General features: G+C 36.2%; 1 protein-coding gene across 1 annotated transcript in view; it reads left to right on the top strand.

The window, feature by feature from the left end:
- Positions 1 to 16,611, top strand: part of LOC144958227 (uncharacterized) — a 36,745-nt gene that overhangs the window by 1,352 nt on the left and 18,782 nt on the right. Inside the window, exons 2-4 of the mRNA XM_078890061.1 lie at positions 9,955 to 10,082; positions 13,242 to 13,421; positions 15,499 to 15,605. Coding sequence (XP_078746187.1) covers positions 10,004 to 10,082; positions 13,242 to 13,421; positions 15,499 to 15,605 — 366 coding nt within the window. The 5' untranslated portion in view covers positions 9,955 to 10,003. The remainder of the gene's footprint in view (positions 1 to 9,954; positions 10,083 to 13,241; positions 13,422 to 15,498; positions 15,606 to 16,611) is intronic.

Raw genomic sequence — 16,611 nt, 5'->3', positions numbered from 1 at the left:
CATAAGTCCGTTGTTTAAAATATTATTTGTACTTACAAATATCAGAGTGGCATGCCCTAGAGAAGGATGCACTCTTTGTTCCTTACTTTCCAAAGTTGAGTTATTTATACAATTTTTCCTTCTTAAAATGTTGTTGCGATATATTTGTATATACTCTAACTTATACACAGTAATAAAACTGTTAGCTCACATTTCACGTAACGCCTCTGAGTTGAGTGATTCCACAATCTGGGGTCCCGTCAAAAACACAACATTGGCGACGAGGATTTTTCACCTATATCCTGCGCATATGGTTATCGGACCGTTTTGTTAGGTCAGTCGAAAAGTGAGCACATCATGGACGGAAACCTGCCAGCTGAGAAAACCGGAGAAAGTGCCTTTTTTGCCTGCAGTGTGGTCAGCACGTGGTAAGTGGACAACCGCCCATCACGTGGTAAGACGCCTTCCCTCATTTTTTCCCCAGTACAGCTCATTGGCACTGAAGTCAACTGTTACGTCACGGAAGTAAAGAAAGCGGTATTTCGTCTTCATACAACCAAGCAGTGGGACGCTTGGTTGAGTAATTGTATAGTTGTATTTTGTCAATAATTTACTACCCTTTGCTCGCGTCGCATCTTTGTACCCGTATTGTACATAATAATCGTGTCAGCAGTACTGTCATTATGTCAAATGAAGAGGTCATCACCATATTACAACAACAGATCGAACAACAACAAGAGCAAATGAAGTAAGTTGTTGAACGACAAGAAAGGAAGGTGGAAATGTTCATGAACCTTATGGCAGGTATCAGTATGTGTTTACCAAAACCTCCAGCTATTCCGAGCTTTGTCGCATTCGACCCTGCCTTAGAGATATGGAGCGACTACTGGCAGCGTTTTAATACATTTTTAACAGCTCACTCCGTACCTGATGAGAAGGAAGCAGACGTTTTCCTTGTCAATCAATCGCCGATTGTTTACAAAATACTGACTAACATGGCGAGTCAAGAAACACCAGCTAAGGCGATAACGGCACTCAGTCTTGCAGGAATCGAAAAATATAGGATGGAGCAGTACCACCCTCGACTATTTGTTGTCAAAGAACGTTATAAGTTTTGGACGGGCCTCCAGATGAAACCAGGCAAACTATTCAGGAATTGGCAGCTAGAATTCGTCAGAGCACTGTGACATGCGATTCCGCATCCATTGAAAATCCCCTGGATGACGTCATGCGTACTTGTTTAATGTGTGCAGTTAACACCAAAGCTGTTCTTGAAGCGCTTCAAAAACACGGAAGACGAGCTTTCGTTTCACAAAGCCCTCGAGGTCGCCACGGAGATAAAAGATGAATCAATAGCGGCTAACGAGACTGCATTATCTGTTCAACCTGAGGTCCATAAAATTGAGCCTCAAAGAAAACAGACTCGGATAATTCAGCAAGGCAGTCAAAACAAACAGCATATCAAACGTTGGAATGAAAGACAGACAGAGCTGACAGTGGCGATGGGCGCCACAACAGACAAAACTGCAAATTCAAAACAGCCGTTTGTCGCTTCTGTCAGAAAACTGGACACATCGAGAGAGCCTGTAGACGTAAAAAGAGAATATCAAGTCTGTCTAAAATTAACACACTTCGTCGGAAGTCACGGGTCAATTTCGTTTCAGTCGCACCGCTTAAGTTATCTACGACTGTATCCAACATGAATTTGTTTTCGAAATAGTTACAGGGACATGTGACAATTTCATTTCAACTAGGACATGGGAGAGGATTGGCAAACCGCAACTCTCGAATGCCAACATTAAGTATCATTGTGCATCCAACCAGGAACTTGCCGTCATGGGAGCTGTTTTCTTCCCTATGTCTGTGAACGATAAGTGCTGCGAAATTCACTTTGTTGTCACCACTATGCCGTTACACTTATTAGGACGTTCTGCCTTACAAATGCTCAATGTTTCGGTAGATGAAGTGTTTCAAACGAAAAAAGTAAAATCTGTTCGTAGTAAGCCCGCAACAGACATGTCACATCTTAAGAAGGCATGTAAACAAGTGTGTGAAGAATTTCCTGATGTCTTCAAACCAGAACTAGGTAAATTGAAAGATTTTGAACTTGACATTAAATTCAAAGCCAATGTGACGCCGGTTTCACAAGCCTCGTTCCGTCCCACATGCGATTCAGGACGACTTCAACAAGAGCCTGGATGCCGGTATTACAAAGGGTATTTGGAAACCTACATATTTCCAACGAATTTGGAACACCGATTGTGCCAATAAAAAAGAAGACAACCAGTGGTGAGAGACCGAAAATTCGAGTATGCGGAGATTACTCTGTTACAGTTAATCCACAATTGGAAACTCACAGATATCTGATACGGTTACCCGAGGATCTTATTCGCAATTTGGGAGAAGGCTACGGATTTTCCAGAATCGACCGAGACGAGGCTTACACACAAATCCCGTTGTCACTAAAATCGCAAGAAGGCCTCGTACTCAACACGCTTAAATGTATTCTTCTTCAAACGAGACTACATTTTAGCATCAGTTCAGCTCCCGGATATTTTCAACAAATAATGGATCAACTGACTCAGGATTTTCCAGGTGTCGCAGTCTATATCGACGATATCCTTGTAAGTGACAACGATGCCACCGATCATTTACACAATCTGCGAAGATTATTGCAGCGACTACATGATAAGGGACTTCCCTGTAATCTCCAAAATGTTCTTTCACAGAATCACAGTGTCAGTATTTGGGTCATCTACTATCAAAAGACGGCATTGCCAAAGGTACAAAAGTTGATGCAATCAATAAAATTCCGCCACCCACTAATGTATCGAGCCTAAAATCGTTCTTAGGACAATTACGATTTTATTCGTAATTTTTACAAAATCTTTCAACTGTCTTAGAGCCAGCCACTCTATCAGATAGCCAAGAAAGAAGTTAAATGTAAATGGACAGCTAAAGAACAAACAACTTTTTATCATGTGAAGAGACTTCTTTGTGACGAAACTATTTTTGTTCATTGTGATCCATCTCTCGACATTGGTATATCTTGTGACGCATCAAATATTGGTCCATCGCTTCCCAGACGGTAGTGAAAGACCGATTGCCAATGCTTCTAAAATTTTGAACAATACTCAGCGAAGATATAGTCAGATTCAGAAGGAAGCGATATCAATCATTTTTGCGCTGAGTAAATTTCACCAATTTCTTTACGGTTGCAATTTCATACCGCTTCTAAAATTTTGAACAATACTCAGCGAAGATATAGTCAGATTCAGAAGGAAGCGATATCAATCATTTTTGCGCTGAGTAAATTTCACCAATTTCTTTACGGTTGCAATTTCATACCCGTAACCGATCACAAGCCTTTATTGTCGCTCTTTGGTTCAAAAAAACAAAACAATCTAGAACCTGCTTTAGCTGCCAACCTCCTAGCCAGATGAGCCTTGACACGATGTCCGAGTGACTATAGAATTGAATTTCGTAAGACAGCTCATCATGTTGATGCTGATGCACTAAGCAGATATCCTACAAGTTCCGACCCAGTTTTCGACAGAGAGGAAGATGGGGAAGATGTCAACACAGTGTATGCAGTCTCTATCTACAATTAGAAAATAGCTACGAGCTACTGACCCCGAAGTCATCGCTAGATAATCTGCTAAAGATGACACCATATCAGTTGTCTTGAGAAATACGAGTCGTAAATGTTATAAATCAGATTCTAAAACGGACATTCTTAAACCATTATTCAAGATCAAGGACACGCTGATAACGTCTCATGGATGTTTATTCTACGGTTCAAGAATCGTTATTCCTAAGAGCTTGCAACGAGACGTCCTCAACATCCTTCACAACGGTCATTTCGGCATGCAACGCATGTAACAATTAGCGCGAACGATCGTATATTGGCCAGGTATTGATTGTGACATCGTCAATACGTGTCGTGGATGTGTTACGTATGCAGAACATCAAAGAAAACACCAAAGGAGCAAAACCATCCATGAATAACCCCTGACTCACCGTGGAGTCGAGTACACATCGATCACGTAGTGAATTCTATGGGCAATAACTGGTTAGTAATGGTCGACGCCTACTCAAATTACCCATGTATTCATGCAACCAGTTCGACGTCAACGAAAGCAACAACTAGCCTTCTGGTAGAGAACTTCGTTCACTTCGGCTATCCTCACCCAATCGTGTCGGACAACGCAGCATGCTTCACTTCTGACTAATTTCAGACATGATGTAGGGAGAGGGGAATCAAACATCTCACTGGAGCTCCCTACCATCCCGCTACAAAGGGTGCCGCAGAACGACTTGTGAGAAGTTTTAAAAAGGCTTTGAGAAAATCGTCTTTTCCTCCAAGACAAGCCTTGCAACAATATCTTATGCAATATCGTCGCACACCTTTAGCTTCTGGTTCGTCACCGATAGTAGGGGGAATTAGGTCCAAAAATTGTGCAAACAGGGTTGAAAGCATGAAAATTACGTATGTTGTAGAATATGAAAAAACCCTATAATTTATGATATAGAACCACTCTGAGAGATCAGTATTAGTTGAGATACAAGGTTTTTAAGATGAGAAAATTTTGAAATGGACGACAATAATTTCTTTCATTTTTATTGTGTAAACATTCGAGGCAAGCCGACCCAAGGTTGTTTTACGTCATCCTTTGGATTCCCATTGGTGACTATTTTTAGCGTCGAAGCGGATGTTTTCCTTTCCCTTTACTTTCGATTCACGAACCATACAAATTATTTAATCGTAAATATTATTCAATTTCACGTCAAGCGAGCAATATTCTATAATATAAGATTTTTCTGCATCTGATTTAATAAGTATAATCAATTGCTCTAAAACGGACGGGCAGATGAGCAGAGGGGTAGACAAAACAGACTAGCAGAACACAGCTCAATAAATGCCGATAACCGGTGTTGACAAAGGACAGTGCTCCTTCTCCCCTCCTCCTGTTTTCTTTTCTTTCCAAAAATACTGCTATAATCATTTTACGTGAGTTAAAACCTATTTCGATCAAACTTGATGACAGTAAAGAGTCAGCATACCACTTACATTGCTATAATTATCATCATTATCATCATCAGCAACCACTATGATGCTGTATTGTTGCAAGTTATTTACTTTACGTTATTTCCCTCAAAGGGACGATGGGAGAATGTTCTATTTGTACTGTTGTATCCTGATGTAAGGCACTGCACACATTTTGCCTGCTGATGATGGGTCTTTAACAGAAAGAACGAAAGAAAGAGAGAGAGAGAGAGAGAGAGAGAGAGAGAGAGAGAGAGAGAGTAATGAAAGAATATTGCATATGCCTAATAAAGGAATGCGTTTGCATGCTTTCAGATACACATGCAATGGCAAAAAGAACTGCTCCCAGAGACTGGGACCAGTGTTTGATATGCCAACAAGATAACACAGACCGTTTAGAATGCCCCTCTAAGTCGAGGAGGTATGACAAAGGGCAAGGCTATGAAACTCTTTTTGAAGATTTAACACAATTCAATTCTTTGGTTTTGGATGAAAACAAGTTGGATGTATCTATATTTTAAAATTCATCAGATAGTTATGAGATTTTCGAAAGCTTAAACAAAATGATGCTAAGTGGCATACGTATTGTCGTGCAAAATTTAATGCCAACAAAATTAGGCGATTAGAATTAAAGAAATCTAAAAGAATTGCCCTACAAGGATTCCAAACTTCGTCATTTGACTTGGAGGAGTCGCCGAATGAATATATTTCGCAACCCACGAGAATAATGAGACAACGTTCAAAATTATAGATTGGCTGTAATAAACAAACGTGCTTTTTTGTTTTAAAAAATGGAATCGGGAGTACTCCATTCTATAATGACAACAGATATGGAAGAAAATTTTCGTGAAATAGCATTATCTATTAAAGATTCTGAATATGTTGTCATTTATTGCCGGAGGAGATTTAGTCGCTCAGGAGGCACACTACCGCCCTATACCATAAAATTTGTCATGCACGATACTTAAAAAAACAAACTTTAAAAGATGTCACTGCTGATGATATTAATGATGTCACAGTTCTTGAAAGAAGTCGAGCTTTTGCTAACATTATATCTTTTATAGAAGAGAATCCTGCAACAAATGTGACGATCGACATGAACCACTGTGGAGCTTATTTCCAGAATTTTCAAAACTGTCCCAAAACTCATCAAATGTTCATGTAAGAGAGAATGTATCGGCACCCGATGCAAGTGTTTAAGGTCCGGTTTGCCTTTCACGGACTTGTGTAGATGTAGGGTGTGTGTGTGTGTGGGGGGGGGGTGGTGTTAGGTTAGTACAGTAATGAGTAAAATTCTCTCTCTCTCTCTCTCTCTCTCTCTCTCTCTCTCTCTTCCTCTTTCTCTTCCTCTCTCTCTCGCTCACTCCCTCTCCCCCCCTCTTCCTATTTTATCTAAAGTTAGGTTAGTACATAATGATTAAAATTCTCTCTCTCTCTCTCTCTCTCTCTCTCTCCCTGTCTCTCTCTCTCTCTCTCTCTCCCCTCTCCCGCTTTTATCTACTAGTTACAACATGAAATAACCACCAGTTAGCTACCGTAAATGGTTACCGGTGTATTTAAAGTTTTAGAACGCACATTGTATTGTCGTGGTTATTTCCTCGGATAAGTAATGCTATATAGAAAAAAATAAAAGTGCTAAAAAACGTACTGTTATGATAAATTGTCAGAGTGGTTCTATATCAGGTGTTATTTATACGGGTCTTAGCTACCTATATGCCAGTTATCAGGATTTCAACCCCAATGTGCACGGTTTTAGCCTGATTTTCCATAATACAATGAATATGAAGAAAATATATATTTTTACGCAGTTATTTCCCTTGTTTAATATAGCTGTAATAGGTAAAATCTAAGGCCTTAAACCGATACTTTATGATTGATTGCCAGAGTGGTTCTATATCAGATGTTTTTTCTATGGGTCTTAGCAACCTGTATGCAAATTTTCATGCTTTCACCTCGAATTTGCACGGTTTTAGCCTAATTCCCCCTACTACGAGTGAATTGCTTCATGGACGTCAAATTCGTAAATTGATCGACACACTTCGCCCATTATCCATCTCAAATTCTAAACCGTGCGTTATGAAGTTGGGACACAAATTTATTCGTTACGTTTTGGTAATCGAAATGATGGAGAGGCGAAGTGTTGGGACAACGTCATGTCATGGTAACTCTCCAGAGAGACGGAACAACCTGGACGCGTCATATTGAACAAATAAGACCACGGTACAACCTTCCTGATTCAGCAAATAATACCATACAGGACGATTTCGTTACTAACGGTGATTATTGTGAGCGTTCATCATCGAATGCAGCTACCCCCGGAGCAGAATCGAATCGTGAATCGGATCCTGTCCAACTGAGAAGATCGCGTCGTACCAGAAAATTCCCTTGATCGATTTTACCCTTCGAACCTTCGAAATAATTCTCAGGCTAAACAGGGCGGTGTTATGGACCTATACATAGAGTTACTCCAGGAAAGAGTTGCTCCCCTTTGTTATTAGCTGATTGATTTTAGTTACAGCTGAATTATTTATTATTCATTAAGTCCATTGTTTAAAATATTATTTGTACTTACAAATATCAGAGTGGCATGCCCTAGAGAAGGATGCACTCTTTGTTCTTACTTTCCATAGTTGAGTTATTTATACAATTTTTCCTTTTTAAAATGTTGTTGCGATATATTTGTATATACTCTAACTTATACAGAGTAATAAAACTTTTCTCTCACATTTCACGTAACGCTTCTGAGTTGATAATTCCACAATATTAATCTGCGGTCCCGTCAAAAACACAACAAATTGTAGGTACTAGACTTTATTTTTTCCTCGGGTTAGTCAAAGGAATACTTGGGTTGTATCCCTTAGCTCGAGAAAAGCGCGGAAAGCCTCCCTAACAAAACATTTTAAGACTTTTGTGAACACATTTTGTCGCCTAAATAATATAAGAATCATTGACCATCCTCGTCGCCAAACTGCCGTGCATATGGGGTTGGCATTATTATTAATTAACAAAGAACGACGCATTGTAAGTAACATTGATAACGAGAAACGTGATTTAGTCATTTATTGGATTGTATGGGTTTATATACCAGAGGACTGTAAGGGCACGTAAATCTATATATTTAAGTGACATCATTCACAAAATGTATACAAAAACAAGCACACATGTTTATTTCTCTTATGGTTACATCATTTTATTAAAGCAACCACTGTGTAATGTTTGTCAATTTATCATGGCAGAGCCACATGAGCCAAAAAGACTCATTCATTTTTTACTTTGCTTTCTCCTCTCCGTCCCCCCCCCCCACCTCTCACCATAAAATATTGTTCTCTTTTTGTTTGTTTTAGACATTTTCATTATTCACTAATCATAATATTACTAACAATAATGATTCATACTATTAAAAGTAATAATAATAATAATAATAATAATAATAATAATAATAATAATAATAATAATAATAATAATAATAATAATAATAATAATAATAATTATAATAATAGTGGTAGTAGTAGTAGTAGTAGTAGTAGTAGTAGTAGTAGTAGTAGTAGTAGTAGTAGTAGTAGTAGTAGTAGTAGTAGTAGTAGTAGTAGTAGTAGTAGCAGTAGTAGTTGTTGTTGTTGTTGTTGTTGTTGTTGTAGTAGCAATAGTAGTAGTAGTAGTAGTAGTAGTAGTAGTAGTAGTAGTAGTAGTAGTAGTATTTTCGTCAAAACCTCAAGTCACCTTAAAAAACAACAAGACATTGTTTACCCAGAAAACACCAACACTGCGAGACCATATCAGTAAATGTCAAAACAAGAAGAACATGAAGAAAATAGAAAAAAAAAAAAATATATATATATATATATATATATATATATATATATATATATATATATATATATATATATAATAGTGGTCAAAACAAAATATACACTTGTTATACCTACAGAATTGTAATGAAATATTGTTTTGGTTTATTTAAAACCTATGTGTAATCATAGTACTGTCATTTATCATTCATTTTGTTAGAATTTGTAACGTTTATGGTTGATCTTGTTTGCAATGTAGACTTTTTAAATCATGATCTTCAAAAAGCGTGATTCAGCTGAGAAGAGAACAAAATGACCTCCATGCATTGTTCAGCGCAGATGAGCACGGGCCCCCTGAAGACGGACCAGCCAGAAGAGAACAAATGACCACGCATGCATTGTCCAGCGCAATTGAGTACGGGCCCACTGAAGACGGGCCAACCGGTGATGTGCTTTAATAATTTGTCGCATCAACGGATGTTTGCGATAATGTCATGCTCTCTAAGTCTGCAAAGAACAATGTGTCGACTAATTCGTTTACCTGAGAACTCTAGCGCAGTTTCAGTCGCCGTCCTAAAACAATCCCGTAGATGTAGGGTGCGTATAAAACGGTCCTCACCGTGTGTTGTTACTCGTGGTCTGCCAGTTCGATTTCGGTCCCTTACGATTTGTGTTATTTCAAATAGATCCACTAAGGAATATACAGTTCTCCTTGTGATATTAAACATTCTTGCGACATTGGTCACATACTGTCCAGTTGTTCTAAACAGTCATGGCATCGCGAAGATTAATGGATGATATTTTGTATTGTGTTATCCTGCCCTGAAAATAGTTCAAGAAGATACGGACGACAAAAATAATTAATCTACACTCTTGCTGTCCACAGTAAGGGACTAAAAGGTTATTTTAGCACATGCGCGAAGTGGTGAGCGAATTTCAGGTCAAAAACAAAAACATCGACTATCGGTACACAGAAAGGTTAATGGTAAACGACTCAGTGGAAAATCAATTAGCCTACGTCAACAGATAAAAAAGTAACGACGATTTTAAATGTGTATACTTTCTTTTGATCTCAAGTATATATATATATATATATATATATATATATATATATATATATATATATATATAATCTTACAGACTGACTGAGATCATTCGATAAAGGGAGTCCATTCTGTTATCAGATTTCATGCATACAGATATGATACGTACAGCACATGTGTATTACACGCTCCTCCTCATTAGAATCTGCCCAGTCATCAGTCAAGGTAAATACAAATTTATTGTCAATGTGTTGTACTCCTCGTAGACAATGGGGGCGATCTATTGATGATGATGTGCGCTTAGTTTCAAAAACTCACAACATCCGCCAGCCCGATATATTCTACCAACACAGAATACTAAGATAACATTTGACGTTTATAGTCTTGAGATCGAAAGAACGTAATTGACGTCACTCAGTCTCAGCTCTTTGTTATTGTTTTTAGGCAGCCATTTTTATGAATAGTTCTCACTAAATTGTATTAATCAGATTGTAAACGTTTATATCTTTAATATATACTTTTCATATTTGAAAGCTGAAAAAATCCCTTTTAAGTGGTCATTGTTTGGAGCAATTGGGTACCAGCTTTTAAGAGAGTGAGGCATTTAAAAACCATTGAAAAAATATCGGAAATCGCAAATTCGTATAAGAAGAGATTCCAATAATTTCGTTATATCAATATGCAGCAGGGATCTTACACTGGAGATTTTCTTCAAATAAAAATTATAATTTAGAATAATTTTAGAAAATGAGTTTGCATTTCAATTTTACTGTCAAACTAAACACCAGGATTTAGGACACTGATTTTAGATATCCTTATTTTACAACCTACAATAACGATATGGTTAGGTGATATAACATTTTTGGAACAGCAGTTTTCTAACAATAGTATTTAAGTTTTTTCATTGTTTAATTTTAATGTCTTAATTGTCATCCAGTCTTCAACGGCAATGATACACGACTCCAACCTTCTAATTTCCGCTCAACCATTAATATATATATATATATATATATATATATATATATATATATATATATATATATATATATATATGTACCTATTAAATCACTCTTTTTCTTTCTTATTAGCTAGCCCAGCCTTATAAAATTTCACTGAATTATCGTGAATAGTACTCGCCGTTCAAGTGTTGAATTTTAAAATGTTATTTGCTCATAACTTTGCTCAACATAATGTCCACGTGTTTTGACTTTTAGTTTTAGACTTTTGTATGTCGCTGCTAACAAGAAGTGTGTCGAAGTAAAGATTTTGTATCCACCGTTACGATTGATAAATTTTGATGCTCTATTATTGATGTATGTCCTGTAGTTCTGATGGTATTCAATAAATCAACAATTCAGAGCATTGTACAATGAGTACAGTTAACTAACATTTCGTCCAATACGGCCGTTTCGACACTCGAGGTGTCTTGTCATGTGTATGTATGCAAACGGCGTGTACATATTTTTTTTGAAAAATGACACCCTATCACGCACCATTCATATTCAAAATGAATACCATGGAATTATCCTTCATCCAAGAAGGTCTCCATCAGACAAAACGCATTGTGTGTAGACATGGCCGTCTTGGAGAAAATGTGATATTTTTTCTCATTTAACCCCTTCCTTACCACCCATAGGAAAATCGTCACATTTGTTACGATGCAGCCAACATTTTTCTCATTCTAATTTATTTTGTACATCATAATATTTGAACAAAATTGTTTGCTATAGTTAAAGTATTTTAACACAGAGTTGAAGAGCTCGATTAGCAAAAAATAGATGAATAACAAGAACTACAAGCTTTTGTGTTTGAGTGAAATAAATCTATTTTTATAAAGTTAGGGTGTGAAATTTTGGGGACAATCCGAAAAATGGTCGGCAAGGAGAGAGTTAATTTGCTCCGCTGTACTGTTAATTTGATTTATAGAGCACTGTCTGGACTACAGGACATCCATCAATAAATATATAAGGCTCCATATAGTTGATTGAGCACTTTAGGTCTTAATAGCCCTGAAACAACTGGCAACATGCTTGACACTAACGAGGAAATCTGTTGATTATTCTATGAAAATCATCCCTAACCCAAACAGAAACGCATACCTTAAAGAACCACTAAACAAAATGGAATACTTCCTGAGACGTTTGAGATGGAAAGTGTTCGCGAAGGACAAGACGATTCTCCAATAAAAGAAAATTTCGGATAAAAATATGTTACTTTGCGCCCATAATTTTAAAATAATAACGTTGCACTCCAACAGCACAATTTCATATTATTTCATGCAATCTACAGGAAGTATACTGATATCATTGTTTGTAGTATATGGTTATTATTATTGTCGTGTTTTGTGAATAACAGAAAGTTAAGATCTTTTATTTCATGGTTAATTTTGTATACCCCTCACTCTCTCTCTCTCTCTCTCTCTTTCTCTCTCTCTCTCTCTCTCTCTCTATATATATATATATATATATATATATATATATATATATATATATATATATATCTATATATTATAAAAAGTAAGACCATGAATTATAGTGCTCAACCTTTTGATATAAGGAGCTATTTATAGAATATTTTAAGTATAATTATGATCAACTTCTACAATATTGTTTTGAGCATTCACTCTCATCAGGAAGTGAAAGTGAAAGATGATTGTTGTGTTTATCGTACTATTTCGTCTTCAGATTTATGGTGGGCCGTAATCACATAAAATGAGTTTGTTACTATGTCTGCTTGAAGATGTTAGTTCGTTTCTTCTATTGAGTCTTGTCATGTTAGGTTTTGTGAAGATGTAGGATTTTCTTCCAAGCAGAGATTGCAAATCTTAGAAGAGGGTGAGTACGACTGCGCTCTCGAGATGATTTTTCATGTAATGCTGTGTTGTATCTTTTTTGTTTGAGGTCCCAAATGTGTTCGCTTATTGTAGTAGAATTTAGTTTATGCATGTTTTTGAAGGAAGAACTATACAGGTTGTATCTTGTTTTGAATGAACACTCAGTGAGGCCAATGTATTTTTCTTGTTTTGGTGTGTCTGGTCGTGTAACGGTGGCTTGATAAATAACGTTTTGAATCACGCAATTGCCGTTTAGTAAGCATGTTGCCTGTGTCCTGCAGTTGATTTTTTCTCCGGGTTGTTGTTGGCGCGACCTGCCTTTTAGAATACGATAAACACAGTCTACTTTCACTGTCACTTCCTGATGAGAGCAAAAGCTCGAAAGAATATTGCAGCTATTGATCATAAGTATACTTGAAATATTATATATATATATATATATATATATATATATATATATATATATATATAATATATATATATATATATATATATATATATATATATATATATATATATATATATATAGTTTTTTTCTATGCATACATAAGGAGGCGTTACAGAGAGAGTGTGTGAAAAGCATAAATGGGTGTACATACAATCGGCTGAGAAGTATATTGTCGCCTATGAAGAAATGAAAGATTGTTCCTCTGCATTTGAAGCATGTGAAAGGATTGGGGGTCAAGGACTAATAATACGTGACGATGCCACACAAGAAGCTGCATATAAAAGTACGTATTTCTGTAGGTATAGCTATGTAAATAAGTGATTAATTGAAAAAAAATATTTCTTGGTCTTCTAGTGTAAGGGGTACATCTGTAGGTCAATTTATACTTAATACTATTTGTTTTCAAATCAAACAATTGTTGGCTGAAGAAGGGTTTTGAGCCCAAAATTTTCGGTTTGGTATTGTCTTCTTTTTGAAGCGGTTATATTCATTTATGTTTATTACTATTTTCAAAATGATCAAAATTTGATTTACCGAGCATATAGAGAGATGAGAACTTGCCCAAGAGAAATGAACGAATTCGAAGGTTGACTGAAGTGAAACATGTATCAATAAAGATGAGAGAAGAGAGATTGAAATGGTTCGGACATGTATAGAGAAGTGAGAGGAAGAACGTGGGAAGAAAGGTATTGGACTTTCAATTGGCGGGAAAGAGGAAAATGGTACGCCCAGAGACTAGATGGTTTGATAAGGTAAAGGACGATATGAAGGAACTGGGCGTTGAGGAATATTATGCTCTGAACAGAGATGGTCATAAATGTATGATTATTCCTTAGAATATTGTGAAACCCAGTGCAAAAATCTACAACGATATTAGAATGATAAGTCTTTGTTATCAGGGAGACTTTATAGGCACCACGTAATATGTACATTTTAGGAGTTACAGTCATTTGTAAGGGTTCTGTTGTTTTTTATTGCTCTTTTTAGAGTTTGGTTGAGTTGTAGGTGTACAATTTGGTCTCCAAAATCATTATCTTCTAAAGGTGCTTAAGAGTGATTAGGCTTATTAATATTGTCCTGCTTAGTGCCATTGTTGATGTATATATTCGTCGTTGTTGAATTAATACCAGCTGTTGGTTTCCTGTCTTTGCAAACACATAAGATGTTTTGGTTTGAAACCAAGGCTAAGTAGAGTAAATATATACCCGAAACCATCACCATAAAGAAATGATAAAGCACGACTGATAGAATAATAGTAGATGGGAATAGTAGAGGAAATGTGTTGTAGTTTTCTCTCCAGACCAGAGCCAATACACTAAGACTAGACTAGGTAGAGAAGGGGAAAAGATATTAGGCTGGGCGAAATCAAGTTTAAAGACAACTGTAGTTTTATTACAGAAATCTAATTTACAACACAAAATACAATTAGAACGACACAGTTCTACTTATCGTTTATCGTTCTCTTGTCTTTCTGCTGTGATCTACAATTATAAACACCACGGAACAGATGAATAATGAAATAAATAAAACATAAGCACTGGCCGCGGTATGGTGTCCATCCTCCGCGTACGTCGCTTTCATAGCGATGGTTCGAACCCCTGATTGGATTCTCGAGGAATTCAGAAAAACTAGCAACCAGGGAGGAGTCTGTAGCTTAAAAAACGTTCCGTTGATGTCCAAACAACAATGCCAGATGGAAACCACATTTTATATCATTCATCCTGAAAATCTTTTCTATAGTTTCTTGTTAGCGAAGTCAAAGTAAAGAGTATCTCTTCCTCTGAAGAATATCGATATGTTTCTTGTCATTTTGTTTTTGATATGGGTGAGATGACGGAATCCGTCATATTTCAATTATCATTCCGTCCCTTACCTTGGAAAGTCTTATCATAATGAAAACAAAATTAAAGAATAAGGTTTTTACTCATTGAATCAAAATCAAAATTTTATTCAACGATCTCAGAATATTTCCGCTCGTTTTATTGGTCTAAACATAGGTGGAAAAGACGGCTTTCTAAAATAATCTTTTTGTGGGTATGAATACAGGTCCAATGAAAAAAAGGAAATTCCAAGTGATATGTTTCGATGACAAAGTAAATATTTTCTAAAATGATCTCCGTAGATGGTTTGAATTCATCGCAAATGAATCAAAGAATTTTTATTGATGGGATAGATTAAAATTATTCCTTATAGTAAAGCATTGATAAATTCAGCATTCTTGCCTGGTGTTAAGTGCATGATAAAAATAACTCAATAAATAGACGTGAATGAATCTTAAATACTTTATTTTCTTTAATGTAAATGACACAGATATTACATTGACTTTACTTAAATAATGTTTATTTTAATACTCTTTCCAGACGCGAAGCAGAAACTTTGTAAACCGGGGTCCGATAATCAGTATCATTGGATAGGATTAAGGATGAATCAGGCAGGAGAGTATCAATGGGTGGACGGAACAAAAGTGGTAAGTTTGTTTTTTGTATCATTAATCCCCCCCCCCCCGCACTCACCCCGACTAGTACCAAACGAGATCCATCGACTAGAAATGGAATATAACGGGGTAAATAAATTTCTAGAAATGTGAGATTTTACTTCTTTTCCGTTTCAGAAATTATAATTAAGCTCTTCATAAAAAGGTTGAAGAATTAATTCATTGGATTAAAGTGTGTATTGTTGAGATCGTAACACTCTATTAAATGAAATATGTCGAGACAAAAATAATAATTCTTTGATTAATTACTCTATGATTGTGTCTATGCTAATGTCATGTTTACTGCATCCCTATTATGAACAATGTGACATGTGTATGGAGAGACCATTTATTTACAATGGATTTAAACTTTTGACAATTCCTTGAGGTAACGTCACTTGACAGACGGATTCACCTTGTCAACAGTGTGAGCAGTATTGCTCATTTTTTTCCCTTTCGGACTTTGAACATTTTCGTTTTGTAACATCTTTTTATGATTAATTTCAGCTCAGTTACATTTAGAATAAATGAAAAGTTTGCAACCTGAGTGAGTTGTTCCCCTTTCATTTATTATTAATAAGTAGTTATGGCTCTTTTGTCAGAAACGTTGTTCTGTTAATGAATGTAAAAATCCATGTCTTCCCAAAAAAAATTTAAGGTCAAAAACAGCCTTCGCATCCATTATGACACGGATTAATATGACGAAAAGGAAATTGATGATTTTGGGTTATTAAGACTTGAAATGTTTCAATGATTTAACAACACAATGTAATTTACAATTTATTTCAATATTTCTCTTTCCCTCTAATGGTTACATACTTTTGCTACCAAAGAGCGCTCAATTTTCAAACTAATATCCAAACGTAAATAAATTCTGCACCTATGACAATAAACTGTTTAATGAAATCGTGCATACATTTGGGGATAGTCGAACCTTAAATGCGTCAATTATATAAGACCAGACTGTAGTTCTTAGAGAGATTCTTATAACTATAATTTC

Source organism: Berghia stephanieae, chromosome 12, assembly GCF_034508935.2.
Source record: "Berghia stephanieae isolate SIO BIC M18660-M18661 chromosome 12, UCSD_Bste_1.3, whole genome shotgun sequence".
In the NCBI taxonomy this organism is placed as follows: domain Eukaryota; kingdom Metazoa; phylum Mollusca; class Gastropoda; order Nudibranchia; family Aeolidiidae; genus Berghia; species Berghia stephanieae.
This window is presented reverse-complemented; position numbering and strand designations above follow the sequence as displayed.